This window comes from Petromyzon marinus, chromosome 43 (genome assembly GCF_048934315.1).
Source record: "Petromyzon marinus isolate PM22_M1 ecotype Great Lakes invasive population chromosome 43, UKy_Petmar_22M1.pri1.0, whole genome shotgun sequence".
Taxonomy (NCBI): domain Eukaryota; kingdom Metazoa; phylum Chordata; class Hyperoartia; order Petromyzontiformes; family Petromyzontidae; genus Petromyzon; species Petromyzon marinus.
This window is the reverse complement of record NC_133709.1, coordinates 6,193,478-6,211,076: the sequence shown is the minus strand read 5'-3', so window position 1 is coordinate 6,211,076 and position 17,599 is coordinate 6,193,478. Positions and strand designations below refer to the sequence as shown.

The following is a 17,599-nucleotide window of genomic DNA, read 5'->3' as shown; positions in this document are numbered from 1 at the left end:
ACTACGTAAGGTGCGATGGCTCAACATATGTACACATTTTTACACGGCCTAACCCAAAAGAAGCCAATTATGAATCATAATATTGGTCTGGAAAACCTACGTATCATTTCCTCTGAAAATGTATCCCAACTTAAGTGGAGGTTTAAAACTCACCTTTTTAAAATCATGTTCAATACTTAGTTCGTATATTTACTCTTAAGGATATGGCGTCTCTATTCCTTGAATGGTTCTATGTGTTGGTTTATTCAACAATCCGGTGTATCCTGGAGCGCATCATACACTGTGTTATTGGTTGTCTCGGAAACCTTTTGTGTGCTTGTGCATTGCATTGTCACGTGAAAACCTGTTTTATATTTGTGTAAGGCGCAATATCAAGTAAGAACGAGGGGGGGTGAACATGTGATCAGATCCGGATATGATCCGTGCAATTGTGGACGAGTTAATGATCGAATTTATGGGTCCCGATCAGAGCCATTGTGAGTGACTTGGTCCAATTAGACCCAGATCCTGCAGCGCTTCGTCGAGGTAGTTTCTCGATCGCTCAACGGTTAAGTCACTCACCACTGGTCCATTGGACACACAATCTACGGTGTAATTCTTACAGCCACTCCGTAATCCTTGTGGGAATTAAAAGCCACCCTAAGCCAGTCGCATCCGTCACGTGTCCTGGCCCAAGCAGGCACGTGGAACTGACTTTTGAAGTTGGTTGGGGTGCAAATATAACCGTTGGGGGCACGTGTATCAAGTAGCCAAGGGGGCAAGCCATTAGGGCTACTGAATTGGATTGATAGAGCATTTGGCTTCCACTCCCCGTCGAAAAGGTAGGGTGTGCACCTGCCCAACCACCGTGTTCTCATGCAGTGCGACCATAATGCCACGATTGCAAAATTACAGGAGGCCGAGTGAAATGTGAAACGGCTCTTCGCGTTCCATTCAAGGAAGATGCATGTGCACCACAGCTTCAAATGTCGTTTTCTCTCTCTCTCTACATGCCCATTTAAAATGTTTCTCCGATGTAAAAGGTAAAGACGCAGCCCTGTAATTACGTTCTCGCTCCACTGCTAGTGGAAGGGAACTCGACTTGAGGGAGATCTAGAGACCCACCCCCGCTGCGGAGGGCATTTGGCTTACTGGTCCACACTGGCCAGACGTCTTGGAAGAGATGGGAGTACGAACGACACTTAACCCCGTCCAAACATGACTCACCGATTGGCTCGCTGTGGGTTTTATCCATTTATACTGCTGAGTGGCATAGGCGGAGGCATTTCATAAACCTGCCACACTGTTTCAAATGTCAACTTCTATATTGCGAGTCAAAGTGTGCTAACCATTTCATCACGGCAGCATCTGCAGCGTAATAGCACACAAAGGTGTTCCGTATAAAACCGCGAGAATATGATTTCCTTAGTACTCCGAAATGTTTTCTTTATTATGTACAAATGTTACACGACAATTCACCTACAGTAACACAACAACGTTACTTTTAAGATATTTCTATGTACACACTCGATGTATGCGCTGCATACCAAGGCAGTGAAAGTCAAAACCATATCTTTGGTACAGTGTTATAAACAAGGAGGAATTTAAAAAGGCCGGCGAAGTAACGGAATGAAGGCAATGCTTGTATATAGCGGCCCAGAACAATAACAAGTGACCAGCGTCATTCACCGCGATCCAAACAACACTGCTCGCCTCGATCTAACGAGATCGCGACTGACCCAATGGGCCAACTCGAGCGCATTGTCCCACACCTAGCGTGTGTGTTACAGCACATGTTTAAGTCGTACACTATGATCCATTTATAGATACTTCGCTGATTTATTATGACCTTCTTTATTATTGTATATTTAAACATTTTGTAAGTGCAATTCACATTTTTTTTTAATTGTGAACTTTATTTTAATTTTGTCTCGATTTTTTGTCAATTGAAAATGTTTTAATTATTCAAAAGAGGCAATGTGTAATGCGTCTCAGCGGGTCTATATTTAACTTCCTGTGTTAAATAAAGGATATTTACTACTATAATACTGACCAGTGTTTGAGTATTGTCAAAGTGATGGCTGCACATATTGAATGAGAGTTAAAATATTTGATTCCAGGGCCTCCTCTTGTGCAATACCAACATTTTGGAATGTCCCCAGAACCAAAATTTGCCTCCTTTCATCCACGCGTTTTAAGACTGAATATACTGCAGGAATATCTCTGCCACAATTGTGAATGCTGTATATATAACTAAGCTCTGATATGTCTGAGGCTGTATTTACAATGGCGTCTGTGACAGGATTTTTGGCACTGTTTTATTTTATTTGTATCTTAAGCACTATTATTGCTTTTGCTGTTTGCAGCAAGTTCTGGCATGAGTTTTGTTGTTGTTGTTGTGCTACTGTTCTTGTTAGTTTTCACAATCACCTCCCTGCAATGATGTCCTGTAACTGCCACCACTGCCAGACAGTCTTGGGTTGGAGTCATATTTGTAAAAGAGCTGCGAAGCTCAATGTACCTCACCAGCTAAAATAAAACGATGAGTCTGAGTGTAACAGGTGTATTAACATCTTCTTGGTTCTTTCGGTAAAGTCACGTAGAAGGGAAACAATAAAATAATAAAAATATAAAACATTAAAATATATTTTTATGATTTTTTTATTTTATTTTATTGTTTCCCTTCTACGTGACTTTACCGTAAGAACCAAGAATATGAATCCCTGCAGCCACGAAAGCTTTAAATCAGGTGTATTAACGTCGGTGCGAGACGTGAAAGAAGGAGTTCGTGGGTCATCTATAAATGGATCGCTGCTCGTGAAACAGGCGTGTAACGGACACGCCGATTGGTGAACATCAGTCTCAGGGACACGATGCGCGCACGTCGGACGCGTGTAATCGTCGACGGTGTTTGATTCCTTCTATCGTAGCGGGGTTTCACGTGACTCCACCAGCCACTACAGGCTGAGATACGTTCATGAAATCGCGTGGTGTTTAAATGGTCTCGAAATTATAACAGCTCTCTAAAACAACATGGGGGGAGGGGGGGTGTGGAGGATTGTTACACCCCTGATATTATGTACGATTTAAAAAAAAACAGCCGGTCTGCACCGTATTCAATACAGAACAGGTCGAGGTGGTGCATCTGCGGCGTCTTTGAGCTGCATATCGATTTCCGTGCTTGAAAAAACTGCGGAAATCAAGGCTGCAGGCTTTTTTTCGCCATTGTTCTCCGTTAGATGGAGCTGCGATTTGTTTTTTTTGGGATCTCACAGTGCGGTCCAAGCTAAACCCTGCTGCAAGGGCAAAATGGTCCATTTCTATTTTCCATCTTGGCCACTCCAGCGTGGTGACAAGTGGAACTTCTCACGGGTCGACTCGGGCGCTTTCGAATGGACTAAGAAGGCTCTTCAGCACTAATTTGAGGCTCAATGACCGATACAATTATCTGCAGTGTCATGGTCACTTTTAAAATAAAAAGTTGCTTTGAAAATGAGCCAAAAACACGAACGGAGCGTCATACGTAGGTATTCTCAACGTATACAAGAGTCGCCAGACGAATCCAACGATGCGGAATGTACTGCAGAGTTTCACCCTGTTAGACGGAGGCTCACATGTCATTGTAAAAGTTCAAAGTTTCTGAGACGACGTAGTCGGTAGGATTAATAAACATTCATAACCAACAAGAGGACAAGAAAAAGTGCCATAATACAGCGACGGGGAAAGCATGCGTCCATTTTTTTTTTCAAATGTCACTTATCACCGTCCAGTAAACCAAAAACACCTTTCTATAAAATGTATCATCATCATGCTGCTTCAGCTTAACAAGTTTAAGAACGTTCACCTTGTGAAAATGTGTATTTTTATCAAACATAAAACTAAACAGCACTTCCACAAGAAATCACAGCTGTCACCGTCACAACCCCTTCATTGTGACCAATCATAAGCGCCAATTTAGTCACATGTGCCCTTGGATCCAATCAGCAATGATTCTGGTGTTATCTGGTAGACAAGATAGCACTGTATCAGTATTGTTCTTATAATTTAAATCAAATCCAGACATTATTTGATGCATGAAAACACCATATTGTCTTTTGTTAATCAAGTTTTTACTGTAGGCAATACGCTGTTAAATTGAATCCGACTGACATTTAGTGAACAAGAGACAAAATGTATGAACACAAAGAAATGCAGTTCGCCTCAAAGCAAAATGATCATCTTCATTAGTGCTGCACGAATACTGTAACGATGCATTCTACTTTCTACTGACAAAAAAATGTTAAGAAAATATAAACTTCATATAAGCCATTACGTCGTGTTCATAATGATAATAAACATTTTTACATTGTAAAAAAAAAACAAAAGATGTTGGGTTATCGTAGTCAACGTTTACATTGTCCAATGATTGTCATACTTCTTTAGTACAGGTTTTATACGCCGATGTACGTAGGCCGGCGTTTGCGCAACAGGCTGTTGCAGCAGCCCCTCAAACCAGTCTCGTGGTGCTCGCGCAATAGGGCCCCAATAACAAACGTCCTCTCATAGTCCTTGCATTTCAATGCTATAGAAGGCTCGAGTGGCCCAGCAGTGGCCTGAAGGTCTGATCTTTGATTTGTAATGAGTGCTGCGCGAGCATCGTTTGCGAGCTGTACACCGTCGGCGGTGGTTTCTGTACGACGAATTTGCCCTCTTCCGTGTAAGGCCGGAACCCTTCTGCTGCCGTGCCTGCCGCTCCAGGCGCCGTGTTCCCACCTGCGCCGTGGTGATTGTACTTGACGGCGTCGTAGTTTGGGTCGCCCGCGTGCTGTTTCGACTTGTGCTTTCTGTAGCAGACGAGGGCTATGAGCACGACGAGCAGCAGCACTAAGCTGGACACCACCGACGCTAGCAGGACAGACATGTGCTGGTTTTCCAAGGAGTGCGAGTGCTGGGTCAGGTTTTGGGTCTGGACAGTTGGGTGGGTCTGGGTCTGCGCACACCTCTGCGCCGTTTGCTCCTTGGAGCCGCTCCTGCCCATGGGCCGGAGGCACAGCATGTACGTGGAGTTTGGACGCAGACCACGCAGCGTGTAAATGTAGTAATTGGGTGGCAGGTTGAGGGTGGTGGGACGATGGTCGGTGCTGGAGATTTCATAGAAGGTCAGCTGGAATCCCCGCAGGTCGGGGTCTTGCATCTGCGCGTCTTTGAGCTGGATATCGACTGCTGTGCTGAAGACGGCGGAAATCAAGTTGAATTCTGAAGGCTTCTTTTCGGAATTGTTCTCCGTAGATGGGGCTGCAATTTCTTTTGGGATCTCGCAGTTGCGTCCAAGCCATGCCCTGCTGCAAAGGCAAAATGGTCCGTTTCCCTTTTCCATCTTGCACACTCCACCATGGTGACAGTGAAAGTTCTCGCAGGTCGACTCGGGCGCTTTGGAAGGGTGAGGCTCTTCAACACTAATTTGAGGCTCATGGTCCGATAAAAGTACCCGCTCAGGCGGGGTGGTGGTGAGAAGAGGTGGTGGATGAGTAGGCTGTGAGGTTGTTGTTGTTGTCGCAGAGGTGGTGCTGGTGGTGGTGCTGGTGGTGGTGGTTGCAGTGGTTGTAGTGGTGGTGCTGGCAGTGGTTGTAGAAGCTGTGGATGTCGTGGTGACTACGGTGGTCTTGGGGCAGCCCAGGTCTCCATACTGCACGCTGTCCAGCTGCTTACCGGCGTTCGTCGGCGGGAAGTGGCATCTCGTCTCCTTCAAGTTGAAAAAGGCTACGTCGGTGCTTCTCAGCCAGTGAACCAGCCAGTTCATCTGACAGTTGCAGTGGAATGGGTTTCCGGCTGCGTTGACCTCCTTGAGCACGGGAAAGAGCTGGAAGAATCGCTGCGGAAAGAAATGCACTCCACAGTAGCTGACGTCCAAAACCTGGAGGCGGAGGAATGGCTTGAAGTCTTCCCTCACCACCGGAGAGAGTTCAAAATTCTTCGATATATTCAGCTGATTGAGGCTGGACATCCTTTGGAGGACTGATGGTACCGACGTCAGCTGGTTGTCGGACAGATCCAAATCCCGCATGTTGCTCACGTTGTCAAAAACATCGTCTCGCAGTTCAGCGAGCGCCACTCCCGACAGGCTGAGGATTTCCACATTCACTGACTTGAATGTGTGGGGCTCCAGCCTCGCCAGAGGGTTCCTGCTCAGCTCCAGAAGCAGCAGATTCGGCGCCCGTATTGGGTAAAATGTCTTCAGAAGATTACCCTGCAGCTTTATTTCAAGCAAATTCTCCAAAGAGTCAAAGCAGCCTGGCTGCAAGTTTGAGATTTTGTTGTTCTGCAGATACAACCTCTCCAGGGTGGCAAGCCCTCGGAACGTCTCGTTGGTGACGCTGGCGATGAGATTCCCTGACAGGTCGATATTTTTCAAGTCTCTCAGGGGATGGAAGAGGGCCAGCGGCATGACTTTGATCTGGTTGTACGAGAGGTCGAGCGTGCGCAGGTGGGGGAGTCCAGCGAAAGACGAGTCGGCGAGTTGGGAAATTTTGTTCTCGAACAGGTAGAGGTGGAGAGTAGCCATGGGAATGTTGGAGGGGAGCTTCGACATTTCCTTAGTTACGCAGAAGATCATGTTCGTTTGAAGGTTGCAACTGCAATTGGTAGGACATGCCTCCTGCGGTGGGATTGCGGTCGTCAGCGATATCAGCAGCAGCAGAAGCCCGAAAAGCGTGGAGAGAGACATCTCAGCCATGGGAATGCTCGGCATTCTGTCAATGAGAGAACCAGGGAGAAAACAAAGCCAGTGTTAGAGTATTTGAATGATTGGAAATAAATAATAATAATACACGCGGTTCATAGTTGGGGAAGTTCTCCTGGCAAATGGTTACTGGGGCATGTTGGTTAGATTACAGATAGGATCCATGAAGTTCGTCCCTTCATCACGGATAAAAGCAGTTCTACTGCACTATAGTTATATTACATCTCTGCAACTACTGGTTACTGACTCAGTGCTGAGCCGACCATTCATGCACCACTGTGAATTTAAGGGTTTTGTCCTCAGTACAATGAGCATTAGTGTCACCTTGCTGGAGGGAGAAAAAAAAATTGTGGACTCAGAAATACAATCACTTTTGTCCCAAAGTTCGTGCGTGCCTCTTGGCCACACACAAATATGTTGGGAGTGTTCGGACACCCACGATACCCAAAGTGGCTGGTCCGTAAACAAATGCATTGCATGCCAAGGCACTCCCAATAGTTCGCCATCCATCAGGCCCCGTAAGTTGGTCTCGTCAGCCTCGTCTCGTGCAAATAGCCGAGCGATGGTCCTGAGTCACGCACCACAAGCAGGCTAATGAACGCGTCAGCGACTGCTCACGAAAATAAAACTGCACCGTGAGCTGCTGTTTTTGTGTCACAGCGCACACTGTTCGACCGCACGACCAAGATGACTCATGTTCGGTCTCTCGTTGGTGTTTATCTGGTCACGACTGGCATGAAGGTGGCCGGGACGACGTGTTTAAAGACGCGTGTTATTTGTTTCGATTAGCCACGCGCAACAGGCATTTGGCACCTCGGAGTGCTACCGAATTCTGTTCTGGCACATGGGCCTACAATGGCAAGGGCGGGGTCGTCGGCAATATAAACAGAGACGAAGACTAAAGAACTGAACCACGAGGCGACCAAATCCGCCCGAGAACAACACGCTACAGAATGACTTGCGACAGCAGTAATTCACTTTTTCATTACGGCCCACAGCGGCTGCGCTTCAGGATGACGATCGTGACCACGAAGGCACGAGACACGCTGACTTGAGATTTACGACCAGGGATTTTTGTAAAATTTATTTTATTATATTTAAATAATAATAATAACATGGTCTGTTTGAGCGTGGCAAAATCACCGTATCGGAATGAGGGCTGAGATTAGAGCTGGCACATAGGATGCATTCCTGCTGGGATGCATCAGCTTGCTACGCGCCCCCCCCCCCCCCACCAGAAAGATGTCCTTGAACACAGCCTTTTGTTGCGAAGCCCTTCTTGTGTGGTGGAGCGTCTGGAGTAGCTTTTGTGTGCCACTCTTTTGTACACCGCTGTATTTATTAACACTAAGTGTCCACAGTGGAGTGCATTGTCTGACGAGTGACATTCAGGCTAAGTTTAAGCTCCCATTTGCGCACCGGCACAGATGGGAGGGTTTGAATATGCAGGTAATACCCACGACGTGATTATATGTATGTGTATAATTGTTGGATGTAAACAACATTGCCGTTTGTGCTGTGGTATGTTTTCCGTTTGTACCACGTGATGTCCAGTTCCTTAAATAAGCTCCCAGCACGTGGAGTGAAACATCAGACAGGGTGCCGAACAACACAAGGTACAAAATCGGTTTGTTTTGGGTGAGGTCATCGTTTCAAAAATGTGTGTGCCGTAAACCCTCCTCCAACTGACACAGAGAAGTGTCACGTGTATTGACTGCTTAAGTTCGCACTACCGGTCCTGTTGTGCTCGTCGTTGGAGAGGAATTCCCACAAACATTTCAATGGGTACGGACGTTTCGCTGTAAATTATATCCAGCAGCATCATCAGCTTTTTTTTTTTAACAGGAGCTCAGATCTCCAGCTAACCCATAACAAACCAATTAAAAAAATCAGAATTGTATTCGTCGTGAAAGCCCACGTGTACAATTAAACACGTGGTACAACCCGAAAACACATCGCAGAGCTCTATGTTAAACATGGTAATTGTGTTCTAGATTCTGTAACAATTTGCTCTATATAATTACTCCCCTCGAAACATTTTTTGTTTGATTTTGACAATACAACTGGAGATTTTGTAATCTCAAATTGTGGTTTATGTTATTACCGCATTTGACCTTGTTTTTTATTCGAACGTCCGCTGCCAGCCACTGGCGAAGCCATTTTTTTATTTCAAAAGGTATCAAACTTTATTTTAAGTAATATATTATCGTTTAGGGAGGTCTGGACCGCCCTACTCAGCATGCTGCCGCTGCGAACCTCACCAGGACAAGCGGATTGAGAAACGAACGATATTATCCTTTATTCCAAATATTCTTCCATTCGTGCTATCAGTGTCATGTCTAAAGACCAAAGTGTCCATTTCAAACTCTCGCAACTAGCAGTGTTATCACCGCGTGCTTAGACAACAGCTCATGAAGAGACTCGTCACGGAACCACTGAGATCCATATAAGCTTTCACTTATCCACACTAATACTAGTGGTATGTATTTTTCCCTTGGAATAATGAAAACAGAAATAAAGTGTATTTGGCATATACGCTGGAGAGATGTTAACTCCCTCGCCTGGTATACAGGAGGTCGTGGGTTCGATCCCGACGGTGACGCCTGTTGTATATTTGGAGTTTGTGTGTCTCTCTCTCTCAGCATTATCATCACGGTGGCTAGGAGATGTTAACTCCCTCGCCCGGTATACAGGAGGTCGTGGGTTCGATCCCGACCCTGACGCCTGCTGCTGGTCAAAATAATGCAACTACGGTATTCTCAATATCCCTTCTTTGCGAGTTTTACAGGGATTATCCTACTGCCGTGAAATCCCCGTAAAAGGTTGTGCCTTGCAACCTTTGCTCGCGCCCCGAACTCATCTCCTCCAAAAAGGCCACAGCCGCGGATTCGTTTGTACAACACCCTCGAGATTCTTCAGCCCATATCCCCCCCCCCCCGCTGTCACTTTAGAATGCGCTGCCCTGCAACGCCCACGACTGCACATCTTCAACACTGACAGGGGCGGCTTTTCGGATTACAGCAGCCGAGAGAGAGAAACGCACACGTCTATCGGCAACGTTTACTCTACGCGTTGTTATCTTCCACTCAGAGAGCGCACACGATCATTTTTGCAGAGTTTCCCGGCGCACAAACAAATCGTTCTGCGGGTGGACAACAAAATAAACAAAGCGTGGTGAGGGTTTTTTTTTCGTTTGTTAAAACCACAGAAAGGTAGACAGACTTCCAAATGGTTACGCTCTCGACTTGTCGGAGCAGTAAAACATTGCTAAGTGGGGAAACAAAAGCGGTGAAATCGAAAAGACCGAGGAGCAAGTGATCGGGGCAGCCGGGCGATCCAAGTGCAATGTGGGACATGTTGCGGCGAACAGGATTCGGCCAGACATGCCAACTGGAAGCGTCATCTTAGGACAGAGAGCTCCTGTCTGAGTTCCATGTTGTGGCACGCCACCGCAGCAGCAGTAGCAGCAGCAGTGCCGCAAGTGATGGGGCGGGGTGTTTTGTGTGTGTGTGTGGCACCGTGTTTACAGTTTCATGAATGAAGTCATCTCCGCGGATACGTGTCGCTCGCTCACCATCACCACTCTCGCTGGCGAGATGTTAAGTCCATCGCCTGGTGTGCAGGAGGTCGTGGGTTCTATCCCGACGCTGACGCCTGTTGTATATTTGGAGTTTGTGTGTGTCTCTCTCTCTCTCTCTCAGCATTATCATCACGGTGGCTAGGAGATGTTAACTGCCTAGCCTGGTATACAGGAGGTCGTGGGTTCGATCCCGACCCTGACGCCTGCTGCTGCTGCTGTATATTTGGAGTTTGTGTGTCTCTCTCTCCCCGTGGTCGCGTGGATTTGTTTCACCCGGGCCCTCCGGTTTTCCCCTCCACATTTCGAGACGTGCGTTTAGAGTGTTTGGCTGCTGTGAATTTCCACGCGATGAGCCACTTCGTCGAGGCTCTCATTTGTGGCCAGTTCGCCACTTAAGAAGAGCAATTTAGCTCAGTGGGCCTTACCTGGTAAAATTAAAAATAAATATGGTTTTAAAAAGTTTAGCTTAGTCACGCGCGATGTTGTCGGTGATTTCAGACTCGTAACGGCCAACCGGACGGCCGAGTTTTTAGCGGCTCGTGCGTTTTGCCATCCGAGCAGGTTTTGCACGTGCCTGCGAATATTTGTACCCCAAACAACACACGTATACATATTTTTCTTTTTGGCTGAGTTAAACATCGGCTGAGCCGCGAAAAGAAATGTAAACTCCCCGCGTTTTCATTCGTTAACGTGGGCCTCGTTACAAGTCGCCTCAGGCACAACAGGCCACGTTGAGGCGTGTTTAAGATTCAGGTGTAAAATGTCAAAAGGCTCCAAATTAGCCAAACTGAAGAGACTTAAGGAAGATCCTTGGAATCGTGTGGGGGGGGGGGGGGGGGTGGGCTGGGGGGAGCAACATCCCAAGCAGTATTCCACGGCTTAATTGTTATATTTTTAGTGCTTTGGAGCTCCCTCACTTCTGACCGTTAAACAAGGGAGTCTCTCTGTACGCACGGCTTAACCCACTCGTCCACGTCTCTCCAGCTGTAGCAGCAGAGATGCCATCTTTTGAATTGGTAACGGAGGCAAGAAAGGCTCTCCCCACCACCACCACCCCCCGTTTCCTGTTCTTGTGGTGAGCTATTAGCTGGAGTTGAAGATTTGCATTAAATTGTCATTCTGAAAATGCACCGTCAGCAAGGCGTCGTTTCATCAATGAAAAAGGATGCTAAGTCTCACGATACGTGTCAAAACAGATCATGCGTGCGTGAGAATCGATCATTTACGACCGATGCAAAAAAAATATATCAATATATAATCGTGGCATGCTAATGCCCCATTTCGGCTGATGGTGCGCACGAGACCGCGAACGAGACTGCAAACAAACGGGGAAGATGAGACAGGAATTCACGGAATTGCCATGGCGGGGTGGGTGGAGGGGTGAGGGGGATAAGTACATGGCCTGTATTTGCTGTTGTAGCAAGTTAACATCAATTTGTGAAGCATTCCGAAAGGTTTTCAAACTCCAGACTAGATGTACGCGCAAGACCCGGAATTGGCACGGCCTATTGCGTGCCATCAAACTGCACGGTGATGATTGCTACGAAGGATTGATAACTCGAGAGCTCTGCTACCGAACGGGTGGCGGGTAAGAATTGAGAACTGTCACATTTTCTTGCAAGGGGCAGGAGGAGGATCACCACGAGGCCTTAGCTATGGTTAGAAGGCATTTAACCGCTCAGCGACAAGAGTTTTCACGCAGTGTTGTTGTCTGCCACGAGGTCGTGATAGCCCGGGGTTTTACAAACTCGTCGAATCACAGTCGTGACGTGCGCGGGACCGTATCAAGCGATGTTATCGTGAGCTGCAGGTGAACCCAATGCAAAAGAACACGTGAAGTTTGCAGATTTTGGTGGGAATTTTTTTTAAAGGGGCCATGCCACATGAAAGTGGAGTTTGTGGAATTTGCAGCAACAAAAAAAAGCTGAAAACTTTTTCACAACAAGGCGCGCAAACGTTTACAATCAGCGTGGTGTCGCCTCACAATTGTCTTTTAATCAGGCCCTCAACCGTTCCACAATCTAACAATAATCCACAAAATTACCCCACGGTTTTACTCAAAAGCATAATCATCACCCTCTATGGCTGAATGGGACATTTGAAGAAAAATCTGATATGTGAATCATGTCAATTGTTTGAAAAGAACACTTTCACCTTCTGAATTTGTACTGTGCGCCTTTTGACTTGAAGAAAATCGGTATCAATAATCTTTAATTGTTTAGGTTTCCATGAAGCACCGTAAAACGGACGCTGTTTTATGCAAGTAAAATAAAATCTCAAAGAAATGTAAAAGAAAAGACTCTTACGCGGCCTGCTTCTAATAGCCCAAGGCTTTTTCTGCCAATGACATCATCTCGCCGTAACTGTAAACAAAGACTTTGCCTTTAGTACAGCCAATAACATCAGATGCATATGCCTTTCAAACAGATGCATGTGCCTTTTAAACAGCCAGTCTATCAAACCCAAAGGGCTTTTGTTTGTTACCCGCTGGAAGAGCTCAGGCTAGATCTTAACCGTATGATAAAGGAAATCAAATCATTTTTTTAAAAAAGATACTTAAAGAGTTCTAGAACCCATAGGAGGAAAGACAGCGTTCTTAGTAAGTGACAACAAGGCTGTAGAGTAGCCACGTGTCCTGTGTTCTTTTTCTTCTCAGGATCGTCCGCCCTCTTGTTAAAGTAGCTGTCCTGGGAAATCTGTAAATCTTCCTGGGTCATTAAAAGTCGAGGCTTTAGTTAGCCGACTAGTTTCTACACCACTCCAAGACAATGCATTTACACGCAGTTCGCCCCCTCGCCCCCAGTGTCGTGAGATATCATTCCCTCCTCGGCGTGCCCGCATTTTCTACAGCGGAGGTGTCAACCCTACACGGCTGTGCGACTTTACCATCCGAACCTTCGGATCGCGTCACCTTCGGTCACGTGCTCGACAGAGTGTCTGGCCCTTTAGCGAGTCGTCCGAGTTAATTGCGCGCGGAGTGATGGCAGGAGCATTATCCTCGTCACGGCAAAGCAAAGAGGTTGGACGCAAGGAGAAGCGGGCCGCTCCGAGGAGACGCCGCCTGTGCTCCCGGGGCACTTTGTGTAAACAGGGCACAGGCCGGGGAGGGAGGAGAAACCCTTCTACGAAAACAAAGTCCGCGCCGTGCATTCGTTCCCCACCGCCCCCAGGCCTGGCTTTCTCTGGGTCGGATTTTCCTCCCTCCCAAGGTGTTTTTGCTGAATTGCTAAAACGCTCAAACAAGGCAGGCCGCGGATTTACAAGGCAGAGGCAAGAATGCTGCACGGATAACAAAGATCCCCCGTATAGCCTTCACAGACTGTAGGGGCAAGTGCTATTAGCGGGCACCTATGAAAGCCGGAACGGTACACGAGGGGGGTGGGTGGCCAGCACCACGCCCGACCGCCTTAGTCTCCCCAGTGGTAATGTTTTTTTGATCCACCGCACCAAGTACTCATTTGAGGCTGAGTCGACCTAGGGGAGGCCCGGGACCGGTTCAGATAATCGTCACTGGTGGTGTTGGCCGTGAGCGGGAATCGAACCCGGGTCGCCAGGTTCATAGCGCAGCGTAGCGCTAACCGCTACACTACCGCTCCCCACGCACAGATAACAAACACACAGAGACACGCACGGCACGCGCACACACGAAGAAAGAGATTACGCCTTTTGGGGCTGCACGGATTGTTGGGGCAATTGTTGTGGTTGTTGTTAGCGAGCACCTAAGAAGAGGAGTACACGAAGCTATAGTGGCGCCATACCCTGGCTTGCCAGGAGAAGGTGGTACAGCAAATGTGGGCTTCAATTGTACCGTCTGTATGGGATAGAGTGTTGCCCCCTCGCACGCGTGGCTTCCTCACACAAACACGAATTAATTTGCCAATAACACCTTAACATATAGAGGACCGCAGAGCTTGTTAGGGTGGTGGAATTTGTCGCTGGCTCACCCTATTCCTCGTGCTTCTGAGTCGTTCTCTCTCTCTGAAAATGAATGGTGCCACGTTGGCGAGATGTTAACTACCTCGCCTGGTTTGCAGGAGGTCGTGGGTTCGATCCCAACCTTGACGCCTGCTGTGTATTTGAAGTTTGCGGTGTCGCTCTCCCCGTGCCCTCCACATTTAGAATCATGCGTTTCGAGTATTTGGCTGCTAGAAATTGCCACTTGCTAAGCCACTTCGCTGAGCTATCATTTGTGGCCAGATCGCTTCTGAAAAGTAGCTATATCGCTCAGTGGGCCTTACCTGGTAAAATAGAAAAAAGTTTAGTTTAGAATGAACGCTATGAGATTATTATATATTTAAATGACGTGATGACAGAGAAACACACTTGCGTTAATCTGCAAAATAAAAAAATATATGTTTGGCTTCCATCCCTAACCGCAGTGGGATTGACAAATAAGAAACAAGCTCCAGCATGAGGCCGATAACATTTTATCACATGTTCCGTGATCGCCCCTATTTATAAGCTTAACTCCCCCCCCCCCCCATTAACGTCAAACATTACTGCGTATGGCTAACAACAACAAAAACAAAACCTCTCCAAATATATGTAGATTTATTTTAATAATTCCTGGGCAAATAATAATTGTTGTTATTATATAGCCAGTTAAACTTGCCACCAATTCAGGAACATAGTGCATTGGTAATGCAGCGGAGTAACTCAAATCCATTACTCTGGATTGAAAAGGAATTAATATATAACAGTCGGCGTTTTGGGCATTAACCAAAACGTTCAGCATCTAAAAGAGCGCCCATGTTAAATGCTCTTCACTCAGTCAAGTCGAATCACCGTTCACAGGCGATACACGCAAATCGCGACTTGTGCTGCAAAGCCCTAGGAGATGACGACAGAATGAGCCCATCGATCGGCGTGATGTCCGACCTTTGGCTCCGAAGTGCGAGGATCCTCTTCCCGAATCGAAGGCGAAATGACGATGATCTCGAAGCTCCACATCACGTGGAGGCAAAGCTTTGGACATCGTGCAGAACTACGCCCGTGGTGGCGCACATCCCCCCCCCCCTCAAAAAAAAATAAAAGCACACCAGAGAGCCGTACCGCACAACCGCGATGGGGGGGGGGGGGGGGAACCCCCCTACGTGGGATTCGGTGCAGGCTGGCTCAGTGGCGAGTCAGCCGGAGCGCTAAGCCACCCGGCCGCAGTGCTTTTATGAAACCTCTTCCCGCGGAGCAATAAGCAAGTCGGGAATGTGCGATTCTCTCCCGACGTATTTTATTCAAGGCCACGTTCGAGCGTCCCCCCTTCACGAGTCCCGTGGGGCCAAAAGAGCCGAGGCCCGACGCCGCCTTGTTCTGCCCAAGATCTAATTTCCGAACGGGACGATACCAGGTGGTCGGTCACACACAGCGTGGAGCCCAGCCGATGCATGTTCTGCTCCGCGCGTTAGGGCTGCCTTGACTCTCTGGGGCGATGACAGCCATTGTTGTGACCTTTCGGATCCAGTTACGGGGCAGAGGCACAGCGGAGTGGTGCCGCTTTTGGGTAAGAGGCGCAACGAGGTGGGTGGGTGAGTTTTAGTTGAAGATGGAGAGGGGCGCGCGCGCGCGCGCTCATCAGTGGGTGGGGGTGGACTTTTGGTTTTCGCTATCTGCCGCTTGACAGCAGATATGTTCCAGATGGGTGACTGCTGTGGAACCCTCCAGACTTCGGAGGGGGAATATTATCTCCTCGACCTTTTAAGATTTCAGCGGGCCCCCCTCCCCCCCCCCACCTGCCCGCACGTGTGGTTTCATGCAGGTTTGCTAGAGCGAGCTGGTATGCACGCATGGATTTCGATTCACAGTCGTCGTCAGCATCACGATTTCCATTCACCTTTAATTTGTGTGTGTTTTTTTTGTACTCCCATGAAATGTGATTCGTAATGAGGGGAGCAAGTGCGCATACTTCCCCCACCGCTGGGGCATTAGGTTACTTTTTTCAAAATTGAGAAACATATAATAAGTGACGTATTATGAGGTGGAATGTTGTGCTTTAAAACACATGGGGCTAGCATACCGTAGAACGTAGCTCTATTCACTTTGGTAAGCGTTTTCTTTTTTTTTTACAATGCCAAATACCAGACCTCGAATACACTGATACTCATTCTTGTTCAAAAACTGTATAAACCATGTGTTTAGCCCTTTTGTCAATCCACTGCTGGACATCTGCCTCCCTCCCTCCCCACAAAGTGTTAGTCACGAGAGGGGAGGCGGGGGGAAGTTGCTCGACCATACTTCACCATTGCCGGTTCAATGCTAGTTGGTGATTGGTTAGCAGCTGTTGCAGCTGGGGAATCGAACTCAGGTGGCTGGACTCAATAACCACTTGAATTGCAACCGCCGTGGCTTTACTGCTCCCTCGTGCACTTCGCGCGTTGTTACCTCCACGTGTAGAGGACCTCGGTCTCCCAGGCACTGACTCATCTCATCCGCGCTTTGTTCAACCACCATCACCACAAAGCAGATCACAACAACAAAGACAAAGATTCCCCGGCCCGCCCCCCCCCGTATAGCCTTAACAGACCGTCGAGGCAAGTGCCGTTAGCGAGCACCTTTGAATGGCGGGCACGGCACACGAGGGCGGTGAGTGGCCAGCAACCACGCCCGACCGCCTTTGTCTCCCCGGTGGCGATGTTCTACACACCGCACCAGGCGCATACTCATTTGAGGCTGAGTCGACCCAGGGGAGGCCCACAACCGGTTCAGATAATCGTCATCGGGTGGTGGCCGTGAGCGGGAATCGAATCGGGGGTCGCCGGGTTCGTATGGCGGTGCGCTAACCACTGCGCCACCGCTCAACCCACTCACCGCACTGCAGGTCCCAACACATATCTCCGCTTCTTCCCCAGCACGGCCCGACTTTGGAATTCCCTCCATTCGTCTCTTTTCCTAAGTCCCTATACAATAACAACTCACGATCCGTACTAAAGTCTTAGCCGTTGCAACTTTACGCTTACAACGTTTAACTGGACGGAGGACGGGTAAGGCGGAGTGGTTGGAGAGAAATGTCCTACGAACCCGAGTCCCTATGAGTTCGATTCCCGGCCACAGCCAACGACAGCGGCGAGTGCTCTCTGAACCAGTTCTTGTCTCCCCCCCCCCACGCCCCACCCGCTCCTTCCCATCACAAACTCGCATTGACCAGAGTGGTGAAGTATATTCTATCACACCCCCCCCCCCACCCCCTGCCCATGGCTACCACAGCCTTCATCCAGCAGTGGATTATAAGTCGCACTTTTCCCCTCCACTATTTGACGGCAAACGTTGAGAGTGCGTCTTATATTCCGGTGAGTGTGCGTGGTGTCTGAAACTATATATGCATAACTCTA

At 48.0% G+C, this 17,599-nt stretch overlaps 1 protein-coding gene across 2 annotated transcripts in view; it reads right to left on the bottom strand.

Annotated features, from left to right (window-relative positions):
• Positions 1 to 1,408: 1,408 nt before the first annotated feature.
• Positions 1,409 to 17,599, bottom strand: part of LOC116951673 (vasorin) — a 37,929-nt gene continuing 21,738 nt past the window's right edge. For both annotated transcript variants that reach the window (XM_076073743.1, XM_032970483.2), the window contains one exon: positions 1,409 to 6,707. In XM_076073743.1, coding sequence (XP_075929858.1) covers positions 4,541 to 6,707 — 2,167 coding nt within the window. In that variant the 3' untranslated portion in view covers positions 1,409 to 4,540. The remainder of the gene's footprint in view (positions 6,708 to 17,599) is intronic.